At 38.4% G+C, this 21,177-nt stretch overlaps 2 protein-coding genes across 5 annotated transcripts in view; both read left to right on the top strand.

Moving 5' to 3' along the window:
* PPP2R5C (protein phosphatase 2 regulatory subunit B'gamma) overlaps positions 1 to 13,446 on the top strand; it is an 85,620-nt gene extending 72,174 nt beyond the window's left edge. For all 4 annotated transcript variants that reach the window (XM_069783451.1, XM_069783450.1, XM_069783453.1 and 1 more), the window contains 6 exons: positions 1,155 to 1,325; positions 1,890 to 2,017; positions 3,529 to 3,630; positions 5,764 to 5,836; positions 7,837 to 7,953; positions 10,812 to 13,446. In XM_069783451.1, coding sequence (XP_069639552.1) covers positions 1,155 to 1,325; positions 1,890 to 2,017; positions 3,529 to 3,630; positions 5,764 to 5,836; positions 7,837 to 7,953; positions 10,812 to 10,943 — 723 coding nt within the window. In that variant the 3' untranslated portion in view covers positions 10,944 to 13,446. The remainder of the gene's footprint in view (positions 1 to 1,154; positions 1,326 to 1,889; positions 2,018 to 3,528; positions 3,631 to 5,763; positions 5,837 to 7,836; positions 7,954 to 10,811) is intronic.
* Positions 13,447 to 18,824: 5,378 nt separating this feature from the next.
* DYNC1H1 (dynein cytoplasmic 1 heavy chain 1) overlaps positions 18,825 to 21,177 on the top strand; it is a 46,714-nt gene continuing 44,361 nt past the window's right edge. The window contains exon 1 of the mRNA XM_069783449.1: positions 18,825 to 19,175. Within this exon, the coding sequence (XP_069639550.1) occupies positions 18,905 to 19,175 (271 nt within the window). The 5' untranslated portion in view covers positions 18,825 to 18,904. The remainder of the gene's footprint in view (positions 19,176 to 21,177) is intronic.

Here is a 21,177-nt window from a genome sequence, read left to right as displayed (position 1 = left end):
TCTAACATGGTTTAAATATCCTTTGAAGGAAAATGTCTTCTTATTTGAATATTGCTTGGCACCAAATTACCACAGATGGAAAACAGTTTTTATAGTAAAAATTAAAAAAATTAAAAATTTTTGAAATATTACACTTTGGTTTGAAAACTGACATCTTTGGGAAAAAATCATCATCCTTTCATAACAAAAACATTTGAGTCTACTCGCATTTTCCTTAAATCAGAAATTGCTAACAGTACAAGAGTCATTATTTCTTCAATATTTCTTTGTGTATTTTTGAAGATCCTTGGATAAATTATGATGTAACTGATAACTCCACTAATAAATACAATGTCCGAATGTATTTAACTGCTGAACTAGTACCACTTTTCAGACTTAAATTCTTCTACTTACATACTCAATAGATGAGAGAGTTTGTTTTTCAATTAGACTTCAGAAACATTTCCCACAGATGTGTAGACTCTTTCTGAAGAGTTGTGAGCCAACTGGCAGACAACTTCCTTTTGTCACATTTTAATGGATCCTTTAGTTGTCTCCCTTCCTCCTTTCCTTCCCCCTCCCCGTCTTTTGGATATTCATGGTTTGCTAGGCAAAAAGTGCTTCAGCAAGCTGGGTAAATAATAATCATGAAGAAAGATAAGTCTGTGATTATAGTAATATAGTCAATTAAATAAAACTCAACATTTAAGAGCAACACGCCTGGAGTAGTCGGTCACCTGTCAATTTGGATATTTGTAGTAAATCTTTTCTTAAAATATAATGATAGCACTTAATTTCTTGAGCTTCAGAGTATGCCTCCAAGAAATTAGATATTGAAAGCTGCTATCACTTAAGTGGCAGATAATTTTCCCCATAGCATAATAGCAAATTTGCACTTTGATTATGTTAAGTTAGATTTCAGGTTACTTTCTATAGTCTTTTGATTATTATTTTTGAACGTGTCTTATACACTTAAAACTTTGTTTTCTGAAGAAGTGTTTTTAGACCTATTAACAGTTCTTTCTGTAACACTGAACCATATCTGATCACTGCTGCCACATGGGACAAGAAATCTGCATTTTGTCTTCTGTTTAAAATATCAGACTACTTAAATATAACTTAGTGCGAGGCAAAGTCAAATTATCGTGAAGATTGTGTTCACTTTGTCTCTGCAGGTTGTAATGGCACTGCTGAAATACTGGCCAAAGACTCACAGTCCAAAAGAAGTCATGTTTTTAAATGAACTAGAAGAAATTCTAGATGTGATTGAACCATCTGAATTCGTAAAAGTTATGGAGCCTCTTTTCAGACAGCTAGCCAAATGTGTGTCCAGTCCACACTTTCAGGTCTGTATTTACTGAATGTACAATAATAAAAGGATTCTTATAAAGCAGACTTGTTAATGGTATTACCTACTATTATTCACAGTAGTGAATTCTATTTGTTGCAGAAAGTGTTCAATTCTGTTTCAAATTTTAGGGATCCAAACGTTAGCTTTATCGTTTCTTTTCAAGAATGCGGTATGTGCATTCGTATTGGGTGATTCACTTCAGTGTTATGCTTAACATAAAAGCTTAAAAGCTCACTGTTTTCAGAAGTACTTGAACCCTTTCAGTACATAGTATTTGCATTTCACTGCTTATAGTAGAGTTCTACAGATACTATTTCTTCGGGAAACCATTCTTTGCTTGAATTTCAGAGTTCATAGGTTATAGTTTGAATCATATCCCTATCAATGAGAAAGCAATTTTTCCATCTCTCCATCAGCTCCATGACTCCCATTTGCACTAGAAAAATCCAAATCTAAGTTGCAACTTTTCTTACCTTTCCCTTATATTTGCCAAATTTTTCAATTATTTGCTCTTTAAGAGATTGTCTGAAGAAGTGTTCGTTTTTTCATGTCGTCTTAGGTTGCGGAGCGAGCATTATACTACTGGAATAATGAATATATTATGAGTTTAATTAGTGATAACGCAGCAAAGATTTTACCCATCATGTTTCCATCCTTGTACCGGAATTCAAAGACGCATTGGAACAAGTAAGAAGCGCTTGTACAAATAAAAGCCTAGATTTAGGCTTAAAAGTGGTTCAGATATTTGAGTTGCTAGTTTTAACAGCGTGTTGAGCTGTTCATTCTATGCCATTGAAGTTGCTGGATAAGGAGGAGACTAGGAAGTCTTAAGAATTTAGAAAGGTAGCTTTTCCTTTAAACATTCCTTCCTCCATTAAACAAGAAACAGTGTTGTAGTGCAACTGATCTATAACACATTTTTATTAATATGAAGCAAATTTAGCATTAATCTGTAGTTCAGATACTTCTAAAGACTAACTTTGGTTTCTGATCTCTAGCCTCTTTGCTGATTTGCATTTCTTCCACATTCTAGTGGAATATGTTGTAAAACAGGTCATTTTTCCTTTCCTTTTTTTTATTGTTTTCTTTTCTTTCTCCATTGACTATTTTCACTTTTTGCCCCACAATAACATAATACTTATGCATGAAAACAGTCCTGGTCAGCTCCTTTCTGCAGCTGTTCCATTGTAAAGTGCCTCTTTGAGCTATTGTGCAACTGCTGGGATGGTGAAAGTATCACAGTCTGACACTGGCCATGCATTGAGGACTGCTGATGGGTTGGCCAAGAATGACTAATCAGTCTGCTACTAAACACAGGAAAAGAAATGGAAGATAAAGTGATGTTGAAGTGATTGGTTACTGTCACTAGGTGTAAGCAGTAACAAATAATGTACTCATAAATAAAATTCTGATTCAGTGATGCAATTTTACATAGTAAACATGAATTGCTGTCAGTTGTTTTTTCTGGCTTTCAAGGCCATGCATTCATTTTATTCTGAGCAGAAGTCATACTACCCAGTACAGCTGCACTCTTGCTTGTAACTCACATGTATGATACAAAGTAATCATTTAACTAATTGCTTTTTGGATTTAATGATCAGCAATAGACTACAGACTGGAACTGTAAATTACTCTGTAAAAGTGCTTCATAAAGCAGACTATTTTTGTTCAATTTTTCTGATCTTTTCCACTTCACTTTTCTAACACTTTTCTGAAAGTCCTGGCATAATTATGCTGTTGCTGTGTGGCAGTTTTCAAAATGAATGTTGTCTTTTCTAGACTCCTTTTAATCACTAACTTTTTTTTCCTTGAATTTGTCAGTTGCCAGTAAGTTACTTATATCAAGATCTTTAATATCATCGTGCGTTCTCTCTAATAACCCTAGTTTGATTAGTGTCAGCTACTAAATTTCAAAACTAGACCTGTATTGATACACGTAGTATTAAAAATGAAGTTCAAACATCAAAAGTGTGACAAGTAGTACTACAGAGTAAGAACTGCATTCAAAGTTGGTAATTTTAGTACTTGCATTAGCCCTTTTGAGGGTAAACTGAAACTTCCACTAACTAGTTTTGTTTCCACTTATTCTGAAATGATGTAATTTTCCAGTTATGTAGGCTATTGGCTACTGTTGACCAGAAAAAATAGATTTCAAAGTTTAAAGTACTCTGAGTTTCAACCAGAAGTTTTACTTATAGGACAATACATGGCTTGATATACAATGCTCTGAAACTCTTCATGGAGATGAACCAAAAACTGTTCGATGACTGCACACAGCAATTTAAAGCAGAAAAACTGAAGTAAGTTTTCATGTCAGTGTGTCTGTCTGTTCTTGAATAATTCGTTCAGAGTGCATTAGCTCTGAAAAACTACTGTGTCTTTAGTGGGAAGTTGCCCATTTGATTACAGTACAGCAGTCTCAAAATCAACTTGGTGAAACTTCCTATTATATATGAACTGTAAAATCTTCTTAAGAATAGGATGCTTCATGTAATCTTTGACCTAATACTGCTGGGGTTACCATCTTCCTAAAAATTAATTTTTTGAGAGGGACACAGCTAGTCATGTAGCCCAGTGTAAAAGATCTGTTAAACAGTTTAGTTTACATCCTGTGTTTATTTTAGCATGCTTTATTTACCCAGTGTTATTTTCTTTCATGTTGTCACTCAGTTCTTCCCAAAACACTTTTCCAAGTATTTTTCAGCATTGCATTGTGTGTGAGCATATGTGCATGTTTTTCTAAAAATTACCCAAAATAAAGTTGTTAGTCTACTGTAATACAGGGCATTTGTATGTTATTTGCCAGAAGAATCCTGCAGCGTTTAGTTTACTCTTGCATAGGCCAGTGAACAGAGCAGGGATTTGGAAGTTAGAATGTTTCTGGTTTATGCCCAAAAATGCAGCTAGCTTTTATGATTATAAAGTCACTTATCGTCTGTTCCTCTATTTCCAATTTTGTTAAATAGACATAATTTTTTGAATATTCAGTGTATTTATTATAAAGCTTACTAAAGTGAGATCAAGAAGTCAGAAGTGTTAATGGTTTGGCGCTCATCTTAGGGGCTGGGGAGCATAGTTAGAAAGTGGGTACTGAAAATACCTGGATTTGAATTTTATTTTTAATTTCAAAGTGAACAGGGATTTCTTCAAGTAGTGGTTCAACTTATACACCTATTTTAAACCAATATGCTGGACATAGTACAAATTCTTAATGTAGATTGGTTTGTCCAAGTTTTGAAGTTCCTTATTACAATTTAAGTAGAAATGAGCTTGCAGTATAACAAATTTTTAAGATATATGCGTGTTTATAGATAACAAAATGTGAACGTTTGCTTCTTCAAAAAAGACTATGTAAGGTTCTCTTCCCTCATGGCACATAAGTAGAATCCCTTTTAAATGGGAACGCAATCTTTTCTTCTCTGTTTTTTGGGGTGGCATTTTGAGTGTGAGCTAAGACAGGAAGAGTGCTGTGTGGCATGGTAACAAAACAAACAAAAAATCCCCCAACACACAAGAACTTTAGAAGGGGATGGTTAAAGAGTTCTTCCTCCCCTGCCCAAACTTAATTGAGAGTTGGAGGCAAATCGCGTATGTGTTTGAATATAGCTGCTCATATTTTTTTTTTTAACGTTTGGATCACCTGATCTACACATTGAAGCCTGACAGCATTTTTAGCAGTCTTAAGCTCAGAGCCCTTTTAAACTCTACAACCTTTCAAAGACAGGTGTTCATTCTAGTCTCCACTAAGTTGTTTATCTGTAAGAAAGGAAAAAAACCCCTAGATTTTACCATTTTTAATTACATTAGGCATAAGGAAACAAACCTTTCCTACTTTAATTTTAAAAAAATAAAAGCATCCCATGTCATCCCTATAGGCTTGTGACTTCCTTGAATGAGTGTGGTTTTGTCGGGTACTTCTCTGTTAGAGTTCAGTTCAAAATGTCTCTGGGCCTTTTCCTTTAAACTATTACCTGAAGCTGTTGGGCTGATGGTAAGAATCTCTGCCTGTTTTTTATGATTGGATCCTAGTTTCTTATGTTTCAATATAGAATTCAAATATTGTAAAACACAAACACACTTTCAACATAGATCAAGACTTCTTTCTGTTTTAATTTTAACTTTTAACAATGTACAGTTATTAAAGATAAACTGGTATCAGCAGTTTGGTGCTTTCATAAGAAAATAGAAATTTTTTCCCTTTTAATGTTGCTTTGTGATCGTGGGGTATCGATATGATGCAAACTATCCTGTCAAAGGTGTATAAGTGATATTTTGGGCAGTAGGCTGAAACAGGCATAGCTAAATAAATTATTCTTTTGAATTATTATAGTATATTTCTTCATGCTTAAGTAAGTATACAGGTTGTGATGCAAGATTCACCAAGCTTCTTTTGCCATTTTTGCTTCTGATTTTTTTTTTTCCTCCCCCTCCAGAGAGAAGCTAAAACTGAAGGAACGGGAAGAAGCATGGGTTAAAATAGAAAATCTAGCCAAATCAAATCCCCAGGTATTTAGAAAAGATTAACATGTTCATGTTTAAATACTTTAGTTTTGTTAAATCTCAGTGGGAGAAACAGGTCTGACTGATTATGGAAATAAAGCAATTTTACTAATTGTATTATGAAAGACACAATAAAAGTACTTTTAAAATTTGTAACCTTTCTCTTGTGCAAGTAATTATTTTTTTTAAAAGGGTTTCTGAAAAGTATGATATGAAGTACTTTTTTTCCATTTCTTATAATAGGAGGTATACTGTATTGCAGTTTGAAAAGTTATTGTGCAAAATTATGGAAAATATAGAGATGCCATAATTGGTTTCTCTTGAAAAGCTGTTTTGCAAACAATATATTACAAAAGAGATCTTTCTGCAAACTGTGAGTTATGACTGGTCAGTTTTCCTCTGTGTCAAATGGATTAAAGTAATATTGTGCATTCTTGTCTGCTGCATTTGTTCTCATACCTGCATTGGGCCGGTCTTCTGGTGAACCTGCACCTCAGGTTCTTAGTAAAATGAAAACATCCTGTCAGGCATTACTTGATGTAACTGAAATTTTGATAAAGAAACAAAGGTCCTTTAGACTATTGATTATATTTTGAAATTATGGGAGAAGGGAATGGTTTGGCTTGGTTTGTTTCTCTCCCCACCCCCCACCCCTATTTAATTTGCCTGGAGAATGCTGCCAGTTTTCCTTTATCTCAATCATACTGATTGCTGCTATGGGCAAAAAAACCCCAAACATTTCAAGTGCTTCACAGCCAGAATTTTACTATACTGCAGTAAGAAGCTTACTGTACTGTATCTTTCCAACATGGTTAGCTGAGTTTTAAAGTGGTGGAGAATGGAGTAATGGTACTCTATAAACAGAAGTGGGATACTTTATGGTGTCATCTTTTTTCTAAGAAGGAGGAATTTCATAAATGTTTTCTACCTCTTGTGGCATTTCTCAGGGAATAATTACTAAACCGCTCAAATAAAATTTGTTAAAATTAAACAAAATGTCATTTGACAACAGATCAGTTAAATTAAGAAAGAGCCATTCATATGAAAGCAGCAATTGACTTTCAGTGACAAAATGTTCCTCTAATCAGATAAGCCATACCAAAGCCTTGCTTGAAAAGTACTTGATATACGTGGTCATTTGCTGTCACAAATGATGAACTATTGCATGTCTGGCTAAATAAAGGAGTTGACTTGTAGTAGTAAAATTTAGAGTTCTACAGTGTAAATGTCCTTTTCTTACCAAGTAATTTTTTGTAACTGTGTACTTTTTCTGAAACTGGTTAACACAACCTGTATACAGTACGTTCTGCATAGTATGCTTGAAGAGAGCCAATAATTGGAAGCAATTTAAAATAAAAATTATTTTGAACACTGAGTGCTCCACTGAATTGACGTAAGGATATAAATGTTTTTAGCACTCTATGTAGGGGATTTTTAAGGTTGGGGTTTTTTTCCCTGGGATTTCTATTAACTTTTTAATTTGTCTAATTACTGACAACTCTTGTTGTTCAGAGCTGTTTCTGACTCTGCATGATACAAGAATACATTTTAAGATTTTAGATCATTATAATTATATTCATTAAATCCTTGCTGTCAGTTTTTTTAACAGTACGTTCTCTCGTCCAACACAAAATTGCACCAGAAAGTTAAATCATTGTGTTTGGGTTGCTACACTGTTCACAAATCACTAGACAATGCATTAATAATGTTTCAGATAAATGATTGCCAAAGTAGACATTCAATATTGTCAAAATCTGAATATTTTAAAATTCAATCTCAGATAATCAAAACATATTTTTTGTAGTCTGACTGTTTTTCAACAGGACGTTTCTGCCAAGTGAAAGTATTGGAGTTCCATTTTAAAATTTATTACTTGGTGCCTGGAAGCATAAGATATTGAAGCTAATCTCAAATAACTAATCATATCGTTCAAATGCTCAAATACACTCTTAGTATTTAGGTATTACTACTAAGAATTATTATTTTAACACTTTGCATTTTATTAGTACCCAACATATAGTGATACGAGTTTGATGAACAGTCCTGTTGCAATGGAAACAGATGGGCCTTTAATTGAAGATTTGCAGATGCTGAAAAAGACAGTGAAAGAAGAGGCTTGTCAGGTAAAGCCATGTGAAGATAAAGTACTCTAAATTATGAATTACTTTTTTTTAAGCGACTGTTAATAATAGACATAAACATGGGTTGTATTTTTCAGCCCTGTAACCATATATCCTAAAGTAGTAAACTTCATTAGAGCTGCTACTTTTAGGTGATGCTGTAGCAACCAGCAATACAGTGTTAAATTTCTAATGCCTCTGAATCTACTGTATGGTCTCCTTAGACATTCCTTCTACAGAAGGTTTCATTTTCTTTTCACTTAGAAATAGCTTTTTGTGTCATGATAGGAACAAAGATTATGCTTTAAGGATAGTTAAAAATATGGCTAAAATCTACCACATCATGTTCTGTTCTTTTCTCTATATAACAGTTTTGGTTTTTCATAAGGAAAACTTGTATAAAATACAGTCAGATTCTAGTGATGACTTTTTTTGTTTGTTTGTTATTCAGAGCCGCCTTAGTGGCTAAAGCTACTATGTTTTGAAAAAATGTGTGAAGTGTGCATTTGTTTTGACCACTCTGGGTCGTCTTCCTCAGTCCACCATCTGTCATGTTCCATTGCGTACTACAGGGCAAGGACTCTCAAGGTCATTCCAGTCTTTTTGTCTTTAGCTAATGCTTAGTAATCTTCAGGTGTTTTTAATTTAACTTCAGTAAACTGGAACTGGAATCCTGACATTCAAACTAGGGATTTAAACTTGGACCTGATGGAAAATGGAAAGGTGCCAGGGAGCATTGCAGTATCACCAAGATGTCTGGCAGAAATATCAGTAATATGAATATCTCTAAATCCAGCAAAGTATAAGACCAGAGAAATGATCTGGAGCTGGAAAAACTGGTTGAGATCAGAGATAAACTCTGTTAATTTGAACTAATGTATCAAACAAAATTTAATGAAAATAAGCACATGGTCAACCTAACCTCCTCTATAACTTTCTTAAAATTCTAGTGTCATTATCCTGCAAGATTATTTTTTATTTATTATTTGTACTCTGGCATTTTGGATGAAGGTCAAAATCAAAAGAAATGCTGGAATACCTCCAAGACATGCTCAGTGATGGCTGTTTAAGCACTTCTCTGGAGTGGAACCCTGTGCATTACACGTAAATCTCAGTGGCTGAGTTACATGCCTATCCAGGGCAATGAATGAGAGTAGCATTCCCCTGAATGGGAATGCTGGTCGGAGCTTGTCAGTGAGGAGCACTAGGCTTATTAAAGTTTCTAAACTTCTGCCTTTCTTTAGGCCTTGGATAGCTTAGCCAGGCCCACGTGATGGGAAGAGGGGCCTCCTTTCACTAGCTCCAGAGCATAGAACCAGTTCTAGTGGAGAAAGATGCATACAAGATTAAGCAGTACTCATTTTTTTCAATAATCTTAGAGTTGTATTGACAGTAGTGTCCACCTTTTACTATGCTATTTCCTAGCGCATAACCATTTTCTCAAGATTTATGAGACCTTGGTTCACTTTCCATCCTGGCCAGAGGGAATTAAAACCTGTACCTCCTAACTCTGAGTGTTCTAACATTAGTTCTATAAGAGGAGCTGAAGTATGACTATATACTAGTAGTTGGGACAAGCAGTTAAGAACAAAGTTTCCAGTCCCAGCTGCTGGAAGTGTTTCGGGATTTGGGCCAGTATTCCACAATATAAAATGTGCAAATAGTAATGGCAGCCCAAACTAAGATTGTAAGCTTGCATTTCAAAGATAAAGATTCTGTTCTAGCAGAGCTAATAGAATGGTTTGAAACAGAAATTCTTGTTATTAGAAAAACTTAGAGAAATCTGTGAGAAGTATAAAGCTTGCAAGAGGATTGACAAGTCTGGGTCACTAGGCAGGAAAAGGATTGATTAAGGATTAGGGTATTGCAGAAAGCAAGCTAGGCAGCATTTTTGGATGAGTCTTTGAGTGGAAAGACAGTTATGTATTCTTTGCTAAGTACCATCAGAAATTTATGCTAAAAAAAGAGGTATTACCATTATCAGTTTTAAAAAAAAAAAAAGGCAAGTCAAAAGGACAGTTTAGTTGTTGTTGTTTTTTAAAATAAACAGAAAACTTCCAAAGTGAGGAACTATGTAAAGATCTGTATGGTTTCACTGAAAGTAAGGTTTATGCCAGAGGTTAGCAATGTAGCAGAATGTCCACAGTGAAGAGGTGATGGAATGACAGAGGAAAGCAGACCAGGATTTTTTTTCTGTGCCAGACTGTAAGCGTTTTTAGTGAATACTCTTTGCTACAGTAAAATTTGACCACCATGACTGACTGACTGTTTGAACATGCTAGTAAATCAATGGCTAAGTAAAAGCCAGTCAGTTCTTTTAAGGACTTTTTTTATAGAAGAACATGAATAAACAACATTAACAGGCAAATTGGGGTAGGTGAGAGACGTACGAACTATATGAGGACACTATTATATAGTTTAAAGATACTTTGATAGGAATACTGTCTGGTTTTGAGAGAACATCAGTAAAATAGTACAGCAGAACCTTAAATTTTCAGATACATGAATAGCGTAATTGGAAGTATGGAAAAAACTTAAAATCATTTATCTCACATGTAGAGACATACAAAATGAAAAATAAGTGAGAAGATTATTTTTTAAAGTTATCAAGTGATAATCGTAGTAATGTCATGATTGCTGATAGCTTAGAATTTGTTAGTTGTTTCTCTCTTCTTAGGAAAAAAAAAGTCAAGACTTGAAACTGGGTAGTTGGTGGGGTAAAGAGGAGAAAGTATAAACTTTTTCCCATGGTTTTTTTATTTCTTTTCTGATAAATGAACATGCTGATGTGCAAGAAATATTTTTAAGTAATTGTTTAGTAATTAATGTTTTTGGCCGACTTTGTTCTATTTTTATTTCAGGCACAGAAAGATCAGAAGAAAGATCGTCCTCTTGTGCGACGCAAGTCAGAACTGCCTCAGGATATCTATACCATGAAAGCCTTGGAATCACATTGCAGAGCTGATGAATTAATATCACATGATGGGCATTAAACTATTACAGTGAAATATTATTTTGGAGGAAAAGTTTTTTTTCTGGACTCAGTTCTACTGTAGAACTTACTTTTTTGTGCCATACCAATCAGTTACACACAAAGTCAAAGCTTTCTTCAACCCAGTTCTGTAGGCAATAACTTAATAGAGTATGCAGCTCAAGATTAGTAGTTCAAACAATGGTAAATTACCCAATTCCATATGCAGAATATTGGGTTGATTGTAATGAAGTGGACACAGTTTCCTGGAGGTGTTTATCATAGTACCAGCTAGCTGATAACATGCAGTTTTTATAGTCATATTTGAGAAAAGCATTCTATAAACTCTTTTCTGTCTAAATAAGTGAATGACCAATAGTTGGTACTAATGATAAATGAGTGTTTTCAAAATTAGAATTATTTCAAATTTAAGTATTAAACTTTTTCTAGGATTTCTCAATTTTACAGTTGTTTCCACATTATTGCTGTCTTGTAATATACCAGCAGTTTTGAAAATACACAGTTATTCTTTCATATTACAAAACTTGGCTTACAAACTGGTAACTTTCATGACAATCCTCAATCATCATTCCTTTCTAAGAATTCTGTAAATTTATTTCTCCTTTACTTAGGATAAAGATATCTATCTATATATACCATGTCCAAATACTTTATGTATATTTAAAGCCATATTTTCTGGTCTTTAGTGTATAATACAGCACCAGTATTCCAGATATGAACTGGTAGAAGAATTTTTCCGAAAATGAAAATTTGTTTACTATAACTGGGAATAGACTGAATATAAAATTCCATTTTAAGTTTTTTCAAGTCAATAAAATACTCCTCCACTGTTTTCTCCCTTATCTGAGCTCTTAATACTCAGCATTTTTCTTGGGCTCTAGGAGTTCAATATTCTGTGGCAGATAACTATGCGTGATTTTGGTTGCATCAGTTTTTACCTGAAAGATGAACATAACCTTTCAGGAAACACAACATCACAAGCTTATTAAAATAAGAAAAAGAACGGACCCTTGAATTCCATTCTGCTTCTTTTTAAATGAGTAAGAGCTGAGGAGATAGTGACCATAATTTTACCGTGAAGATATTTTTGTTGTTGTTGTAAAGAGCACATGTGCTGCAAATACACCTCACAAGTGAACTGAAAATGCATCTGAGTTGCTGATGATCTTCAAATGCTGCTATATATTCCACAAGATTACTTGCATGTAATGAGCTTTTTGTTGTAGATGGAAAAGCACGGGAGGAAAATCTCTTTAAAAATATAGTGCTTTGTCTTCAATATTTGATTTCTCTCAGGGTGGCCAGTATTTTGACTTACTTATCCTGCTTACAAGCTGTTTGAAATGTGTTCTGCTATTCTAAATGGGTGATTAGTTTCTTTTGTCTCTGGCAGTAACATGATATAACTTAATGTTTAATGTCTTGATGCATAAAGAGATAAAAACGTGGCTTCTTTAAAAATAGTTTTGTTTTACTTTTTAAGGAAGTATAATGTCTCCTGCATCCATTAAAAAAAAAAATTGCGCAAAGCAGACATTCATAGTAACCTTGTGCAGATGTAGTGCCTGCTGTTTGTTGGTTGCATTTAACATTCAATTTCCAGTATTTGTTACCTTGTCTATTGGAAGAAAATTGTGGGTGGTAAATATTGGCTGACAACAACTAAATTTAAAGACCAACCAACCCAAATTTAAGTGGAATGTCCACCGTGTCTGAAAACATTTCCTGTAAAACTTGAAAAAGAATATGCTTTACCATTAGGATAAACTATATTAAAACAGTTTAAAGATGCCTTCTCCTTTTGAGGGAAAAAGGGTGCTTTTTTAATTGTGTAAAGCAATGTCTATGTATTTTGATATACCATTGTTTGAACTTCCATCTTTAGCTGGTAGATTATCAGATTATCAGTTACCTTTGATTTTGGGTGTTCAGTATGTTTGTGCAAGAGGTTGCTGAAAGGAGTTATGTTACCCAAGGAAAAAAACCTGTATATCAATGTTTGATTGATTGTGTGATGCTCAACGTATAAGAACATCTTTCACTGTCTAGATTTTATTTCTGTTCTTTATTGAAGATAAACACTCACCAAAAAAGGGAAATACTATGGTATTTTTAAAGGTTTAAAGTTCACCATAAATTCCTATTAGAAGTTTTGGGCCACTGAACATTTGCTTAGGCAATATTCCAAAATCTATCACCAGTAATGGTTTAGCATGTTTATTATCAATATTGATATACTTCTTATCCTGTACTAAACCATTCAAAAACTAATACATCCAAAGTAAAAAGAAAAATTAAAGCAGAGTTTTGGTGACTGTTGTTCTTCATAAAGTTCTGTGTCTGACACCTTCCCCCGTTTTCCAAAATTAACACCTGTACATCAGGAATGTCAAAAGTAATATTACAAGTGTCTTTTTAGTGTGGCTTTAGTATGGCTTCATTTTAATATTGTACATACATTGTACCTTGTTTTATGGTAATAAGTAATAAAAATGTAGACTTCATATTTTGTACAGAATTGTCCTATGTACAGAATAAAAAGTTCCTAGAAACAGCAAAAATAGGTAAGTGGCACAATTATTTTTCATTAGACAATATCTGTAACATTATGCGTTAGTGGAATGTTAAGTTCAAATGTACCTACATATTTTTTAACATTTTGTAATTCAATTTTTTGTTCTGGCATTGTTTCTGAAGAACTTCATACACCTGCCATTTAATATGCTTTTATCTAATTTTAAAACTTTAAAAAAATGGTGTATTATATGGACAAATAAAGAACATGTGAATTTTACTTGCTCATCATGAAACTAAATGTAGCACAGGGCGTTTGGGGGTGTGTTCAGATTATGTTAGCAGAATTGGCTGTACAAATTAAAATAATTTCATAACTTTTACAAAAGAAAAAAAAATTTATGGAAAGGCCATTAGTGGAAAAACTGGAGTAATGGATGGATGTTCAGTAGAAAAAGCAGACTTAACTTTTAGAACAACTATCAGTACTGAAAGGAATTTCATAAATGTCCAATCTACAGCTATGAAAGATGCACCTTTCATATCATCATGTTTTCCCCTCTGCCGTGGTTTAACCCCAGCCAGCAACTAAGCACCACGCAGCCACTCACTCACGCCTCCCCTCTGCCCCTGTGGGAGGGGGAGGAGAATTGAAAACAAGTAAAACTTAATAATTGAAATAAGAAATAAAATAATAATTGTAACGAAAAGGAAGATAAAAGGAGAGAAATACCAGACAAGTGATGCACAATGCAATTGCTCACCACCCACCGACTGATGCTCAGCCAGTCCCCAAGCAGCTATCTGCCCCTCCTGGCCAGCTCCCCCCAGTTTATATACTGGGCATGACATCACATGGTATGGAATACCCCTTTGGCCAGTTTGGGTCAGCTGTCGTGGCTGTGTGCCCTTCCAGCTTCTTGTGCCCCTCCAGCCTTCCTGCTGGCTGGGCATCAGAAGCTGAAAAAAATCCTTGACTTGCTATAAACACTACTTAGCCACAGCTGATAATGTCAGTGTGTTACCAACTTTATTCTCATACTGAATCCAAGATGCAACACTGTACCAGCTACTAGAAAGAAAATTAACTCTATCCCAGCTGAAACCAGGACACCCTGTAGCGCTTCCTATATTGACAGGCTTCAAGCAAAGTAGCCATAAAATCGGGGATTATAGCGTGGTAGGTGATAAATGGTCAGGTGGTAAGTACATAGGAAAAAATCTGCAGTAGGAATTGTCTTCCGTCTGGAATCCATAAAAGTCTTCAAAAGAACTAAGGAAATTACTTGTATAAAGCTGACTTTCAGTAAGTAGTGGGTTGGGGGGGGGGGGTAGTTGTAAGCCTGGGATCAATATCTAACTACTGACTTGAGTTATAAATGTGAGATTTGAGTTATAAATTAAGCATTTGCATACTGAAAGAGTTTTTTGCACAAGCTCAGAAGTTAACTCATCACATGCACTCCCAAGCTTAATCATGAATCAAAAACTAGATACTGAAACAATGGTGGATTCAGTCATTCAGTTTACAGAATTAGGGTCAAATACCTCTCAAAATGTAATGTTTTAAAATACTGACAGTAGTGATGTTTTTTCAATATAAATACCTTATTGAGTTAGCAAGTGAGCTTTAATCATTTCTAAGGGAATTGAGCTCAGGGGCTTTGACCAACAACATTTTTTGGCATTGCTTGCTTGGTTTGGCTTTTTAGAAGTGGAAAGGAAGGTGCTAGTGTAGCACAAGTATGCTTGTATTTGGAGTTTTGTCGGTTTGTTTTATGGAAACTATTTTAGTACCTTACAGTGTACTTAGAGGAGATAACTTGCAATCACAGCTATCCCAAGTATTGTTCTGGATCCCGTTATGGACCGCCCACCTAAAAGTGGAGCATTTCTGTCCTTGAATCTTTACTATGCATAATGGTTGTGGAGACTTTCACTGCATGTAGCTAAATTACCATATCGCTGTCTCCTTGGATTATAGTTTCTTTTATATGATGAGGCTTGGCTTGAGCTGTCTTTACCTTATGAAATAAAACTTCAATGTAGTTAAAAATTTTGTATGAAAAATTTCCCAAGGGAGAATTTACTGTGGAGCTAAAGAATATAATACATTATTCCTTCCTCACATAACTGAAGAGCAGCATGACCGCGGGTGGCTTTCTCTGAACCCACTCATATTGGGACTGCATTCACTCCTGCACAAGCACATGACTTGTACGCACAAAGCATGAAGATTCATAAGCATCAACCCTATGGTGTTGAGGGGAGAGGGCTTCCACTGTTTTGCTACAACGGGGAGAAGGGTATTCGCATAATTGCCTTAAGCTATTTAGGTGGTTTTGTGATCCAGAAGACCACACTAAGAGGGTTTGTGCTAGCATGAAGGCTAGTAATTTTTCTAGTATTCTGTTTGTAGAATTAGAGGTGCAAGAGGCTTAGAGATGGAAAAGCAAGTGATTTGCTCTGATTGTTAGTTGTTTGCGGTTTTTGCTTTGCATTTGGTCTCAAATACTACTAAATTACTATTAAATATGGGGGGGGGGGGAGTCATTTGGTTGGGTTTTTTTTGGCTGAAGCTGTTTCTTTTGTAACTTACGCAAAAGCTTTTCTTTCTACTTACGTTGTATGGCATTTGCCAGGAGCAGATCTTGTCTGTCTTGACAAGTCCTAGTTCTCATTCTCTGAAATACTTATTTTTAATTGAATTATAGGGGAAATGTGTCATACTGGCAATCTTGCCATTTGGATGGCTGATTTCAATGGCTTCTCACATACCTGTGAGAAGGGCCAGGTCCTTTGTGTATCCAAGAAAAGGACATTCATAATTAACTAGAGATGGATCAAGACAAACTATTTTTCACCCTGATTGAGCAAGCTAAAGCTTTTTTTTCTCCATAGGCTTTAACTGAACATAAGAACTTGTGCAAAAAGTTAGTTTACTTTATCTTTGCTTTGATTTTCTTTAACCTAATTTACAACATCTTCTTCTCGCTCCCTTTGGTGCAGGAGGTAAGGCTGAAGTGGTTAAAGGAATACAAAGTGTCTTACCTACACTGGCTTTTAGTTGCAAGTAGCATAGCATTTAAATACCAGAATCCTAGACTTGTTCTTTATGCCATAAAGTCTTGTCGCACATGGAGTATTTTGGGTTTTAAAACCTACAGTAAGAAGAGACTTGCTGGCATTTTTTGACCCTACTTTCTCTGCAATTCAGCAGCAATGTATATAAATAATTACTTGAATTCTTATTTCCTATCTCTGTTATGCTTTCTTCTTCTTACTTCCTTACTTTACTTTCCTTATTCATATTTTTTCCTGGCAGCAATTTTGCAGCAATGAAATACTGTATCTTGCTCTGTAAGCCACAAAAATTTTGTGACATTTTGGTGCAGCAGAAGACGGCTGTTTTAGAAGAATGAGGATGCTAGCACTTGGAACCATAGCTTGAGCTAACCTAAGAGATGCCAAGTTACACTTGAGATGGATCTAGGCTGCTTAAGAGTATTATCAACACCCTTTTAACGAACATCCTGAATGCCAGGATGTTGATTTAACCTATGTTTTTGGGATGCTTGGCCTGTACTGACACTTACTACATGGATAGAAGTAGTAGATAATTCTCCACCCTTTGGAAAGCAGTGAAGCAAGACCAGATATGGGGTAGCCTTGGTGGAATTCAGGTAGCCTAGCAAAGATAGCTCTTTGTTTTCATATGAAGTGTAATCCTAAAACAGCCTGCATGTAGAAGAATGATAGGGTGTGAGCAAACTAGACTTCAGAAAATGGAAATAGGCTGTATTAAACATGATTTCAGTATTCTGTAAATAGAATATTCAGATGAGTACCACTATTTTTGTCAGAAATAAAATTTACCTTTCTAGTAAGAAGGGGGGGGGGGGGGGGACACGGGACACTAAATGGGTCTGATTTTCGGTAAATCAATTCTATCAGTTCTAGTGCTTGTGGTTGAAACTTGGTTGCCGAACAGATCATTTTGCTTCCAGACAAGAAGGTTTGAGGTTTCTATTACTTAAGAAATCAGTGTTTTTTCAAAGTTAAATTGGACTCCTAAACCCCTTAGGAGCCTGCTTGAGCAGAGGCATGCTATTTTGCCAGCAGACATGGAGGAGCTGGGGTATGTAGCTGGGCTTTCTGGATTCCCAGTAACCTAGCTGGACATCCACACTTTAGTGCTGAGTTACACTTGTGTAGTGGCTTACAGGTCAGGACTTCCTTTGTCAGGCAGGATATCCTACCCCATCTTCCTTGTTTCTTGTGCAGTACATCTGAACAGATCCGGGCCATGAGGGTCTCCGTGCACTTGGCTGTGTATCCACCTGAGGAAACGCATGTGCGGTTCGGAGGCAGTTTTGTATGGTTCGTTTGCTTGTTTTTCTTTTTTGGGCAACATCCCCTTCTCCATTTCCATATGAACCAAAACTGGAGTTTTCAGTCTGTGGGTCACCCAATGGCCTCGGAGTACTTTTGGGGACTCGGTGGAGTTGCTCTGGAACTGCACTGCCACCTCCTCTCTCCCAGCCGGGACCAGGGGTGCGGGGTGACGGGTTTGGGTAAGGAGGAACAGGATTGTCCACCTCAGTGGCAGCGAGCGAAACTCATCTAATACCTTAGATCAGTCAAACTTATAACTGGGATAGGGCAGGCACGTATGCAGTGGCTGTAAAAGAGCCCTAAGGACTTTCTAAAACAAAATGAGATTCTGAAGGAAAAGTCCCCTTCTCGCTGCTGTGCTTTCGGTCCCTCCTGTGTTCTTTATGTCCTGTGCTTTTGGGAACCAGTCTCGCAAAAGACCGGGATTAATTGTTCTGGTGCTGGATTCATTAAACTGTAAATAGCAGGGCTAGCCGGGTGTGTAAAGCACCCGAGGTAAAAGGGGCCGGGGTTGCCCTGCACTGAAGAGAAGCCCTGTCTGGTGACAGGCTGGCCTGCTGCCTTCTTCACGGGAAAACGTCATGCGTACCACCTCTTCTCACGGCTTCTCGGTTTACTTTTCGCGTGAAATAAACGCTTTTCTTCTTCGGCCACTTGAGCCCCGGCGCTGCCTTATCCTCCAGGCAGCGGGGCGGCAGCAGCAGAACCCCCCTCGGCCGGGCTGCGCTGCCCGGCAGCCGAGGGCAGGGGGCGGCGGCTCGCCCCTCCCCCCCCTCCGCTCAGCTACCGCGCCCTCTTTCCAGAAGAAACCGCTCCCCTAACCCCTTTGTTAAATACGGGGGCGGGCAGGCACCGCCCGCTCCCCCCGGGGGCTGCCGGGACCGGGAGCCGCCCCCTCGGCCCGGCGGCGGGGGGCGGGACGGACTGCCCTTCCCAGGCTCCCCCGCGGCGGCCGGGCGTCGCTTGCAGCGCGGCGGGGCGGGCCAGGGCCAGTGCCGGGGCGGCGGCGGCGGCGGCTGAGCGCGGCGCGGCTGCCGGTGTCCCTGCCTCGGCATGTCCGACTCCGGCGGCGGCGGGGGCGGCGGCCCCGGCGGCGAGGAAGGCGGCATGGAGGTGTCGGGCTCGGCGGTGCAGAACGTGGCCGACGTGTCGGTGCTGCAGAAGCACCTGCGCAAGCTGGTGCCGCTGCTGCTGGAGGACGGCGGCGAGGCGCCGGCGGTGCTGGAGGCGGCGCTGGAGGAGAAGGGCGCCGTGGAGCATATGCGCAAGTTCCTCTCCGACCCGCAGGTCCACACGGTCCTGGTGGAGCGCTCCACCCTCAAAGGTGAGGCGAGAGCCGGGCGGCCGCCGCGCTCTCAAAATGGCGGCGGCGGCGCCTGCCGCCGCCTGCCTCGAGCCACCGCCCTGCCGAGGGGTGGGAGGGGCGCGCCGCCGCCGCCGCGCTCCCCCGCCCGCCGCGGGGGCTCCCCGCCTCACGGAGGGCCCCGGTCGGGGACGCGCCGGCCTGCCGCGCTGCGGGCGCGGCCTCGGCTTCGCCCTCCGCTTCGCCTTCCGCGGGGCTCGGTGTTACGCGAGGGCGGCGGCCGCAAGGGCCCGCTGGGGCGGGCGGGTCCGGCGGCGGCGGCGGCTGCCTCCGCCCGGCCCGGCCTCCCCCGTTATTCTTTGTTCTGCGCTTCTGGGGCCTGAGCCGGCGCTGCTCGGCGGTCTCGGGGCAGATGCTCGGCGGGGCTGTGGGCGCGGGTGCTGCGCGTTGCCGCGGCTGTAGCCTGTCCTGCTTGGAAAGGCGGCGAAAGTGCTTCGTCAGTAGGCTGTAGGCACTAACTACTGCGGCCTCCTTTCTGCCGGGGAAATGAGCTCCTTGGCATGGCAGATAACCGCCCTGAAACAGAACGAAAAAAAACCACCAACCCCAAAACCTTGGAGAAAAGAAAAAAAAACCAAAACCCAAACCTGAATCAGCCTGGAAAAAGCATTTTTCCATGGTTAATCAGCAAGACTCCGAAATTCATAAATCAAGATGTAGACCTTGCAGTGTCTTTGTTTAGTTAGCAAAGCCTGGTGGCCATGCTGCTTGTAAACGGTTCTCGGAAATCTCATCAAATGCTGCGTTAAATGCTACAGCTAAGTTGACACTCAGACTTCAGAAACATCTTTGTTATTGACACACTGCGGTTGCTGACTGTTTATTTCTAAAATGACTTCTTATTGCCAAGAAATCTGTTGCTAAATAGGTGCTTGTTGTCACAGAATCCAGCCTAATAAACAATAAAATATAACTAGGCTTCCTTAATAACACAGACCTTTACTATTAAACAAGACCTGCAGTCCATATATGGCTACATGCCTGCCAATCTGAGCTTGCAAAATTTTAATATTAAACTTCTGGATCTCTGCGCCTAGTGTGCTGTTGGTTCAGTCCCTGTAGGTGTATGTCAGATCTTAATAGTCATACTTCATATTGCATTATTTAACATGTCAGCAGCTGCAGTGTAAGATACTGGATACATGACCTGCGGTTACTGCACACTGCGGGAAACGTGAAGAAGGTTCTTCCACTTGCTGTCTATTCACTGTGAACTTAAGATGTTGCCCAAAATATCCTGTCTTTGTTTATCTTATGCCTATTTCCGGGGATTATCCTCCTCCTTCCCATTCCAAAGTTCGAGACTTCTTTTTCAGCAGCAATAACACTAGAATTTTCTAGGGGGGCGGAGAACAACGATCTTTATGAATTCACAATATGGTGTTTAAAGAAAATCTACTGGATGTTAATAGGCTATGCAGATGATTTCTAAATTTCTCTTATGTCTGGCTCAGGAGGTTGGTTAATCTTAGTTCGGATTGAAAGTAATGAAGATAGTGGTGATCAGTTAGCTCCAGGCTTGTCGCGTAGGTATTGTTATATATGTATGGTTAAAAACAAATTGAGATGCTTATTAGGTGTTTTAGAAGCTAAATAATAATTTACTATGAGCAGAAGGCATTTCCCTTGATGTTTTCTGGTTTAATAGCAGTTATTTGGGGAAAGTGGATTCTCTGATTGACAGCCAGTCTTCAAACTTAACAGATTCGGAACCTCCAGGAGCATATGGAGATCTTGTTTTCTCCGATACTATTAGAAGCAAATTATTGAAAACTGTGCATGGATTAGGTAGTATGAAGTAAATTGCTGATTGCAAATACAATAAACCAGAAGCCATATTTCTGAGTAATGAAAAATGCTATGTGGTATGTATTGGGTTTGTGTGGCAAGGTTTTGGTAGCAGGGGGGCTACAGGGGTGGCCTCTGTGAGAAGCTGCTAGAAGCTTCCCCTGTGTCCGACAGA

The sequence above is a fragment of the Haliaeetus albicilla genome, chromosome 5 (genome assembly GCF_947461875.1).
Source record: "Haliaeetus albicilla chromosome 5, bHalAlb1.1, whole genome shotgun sequence".
In the NCBI taxonomy this organism is placed as follows: domain Eukaryota; kingdom Metazoa; phylum Chordata; class Aves; order Accipitriformes; family Accipitridae; genus Haliaeetus; species Haliaeetus albicilla.
The sequence above is the reverse complement of the archived record's forward strand: the minus strand, read 5'-3'. Positions and strand labels throughout refer to the sequence as shown.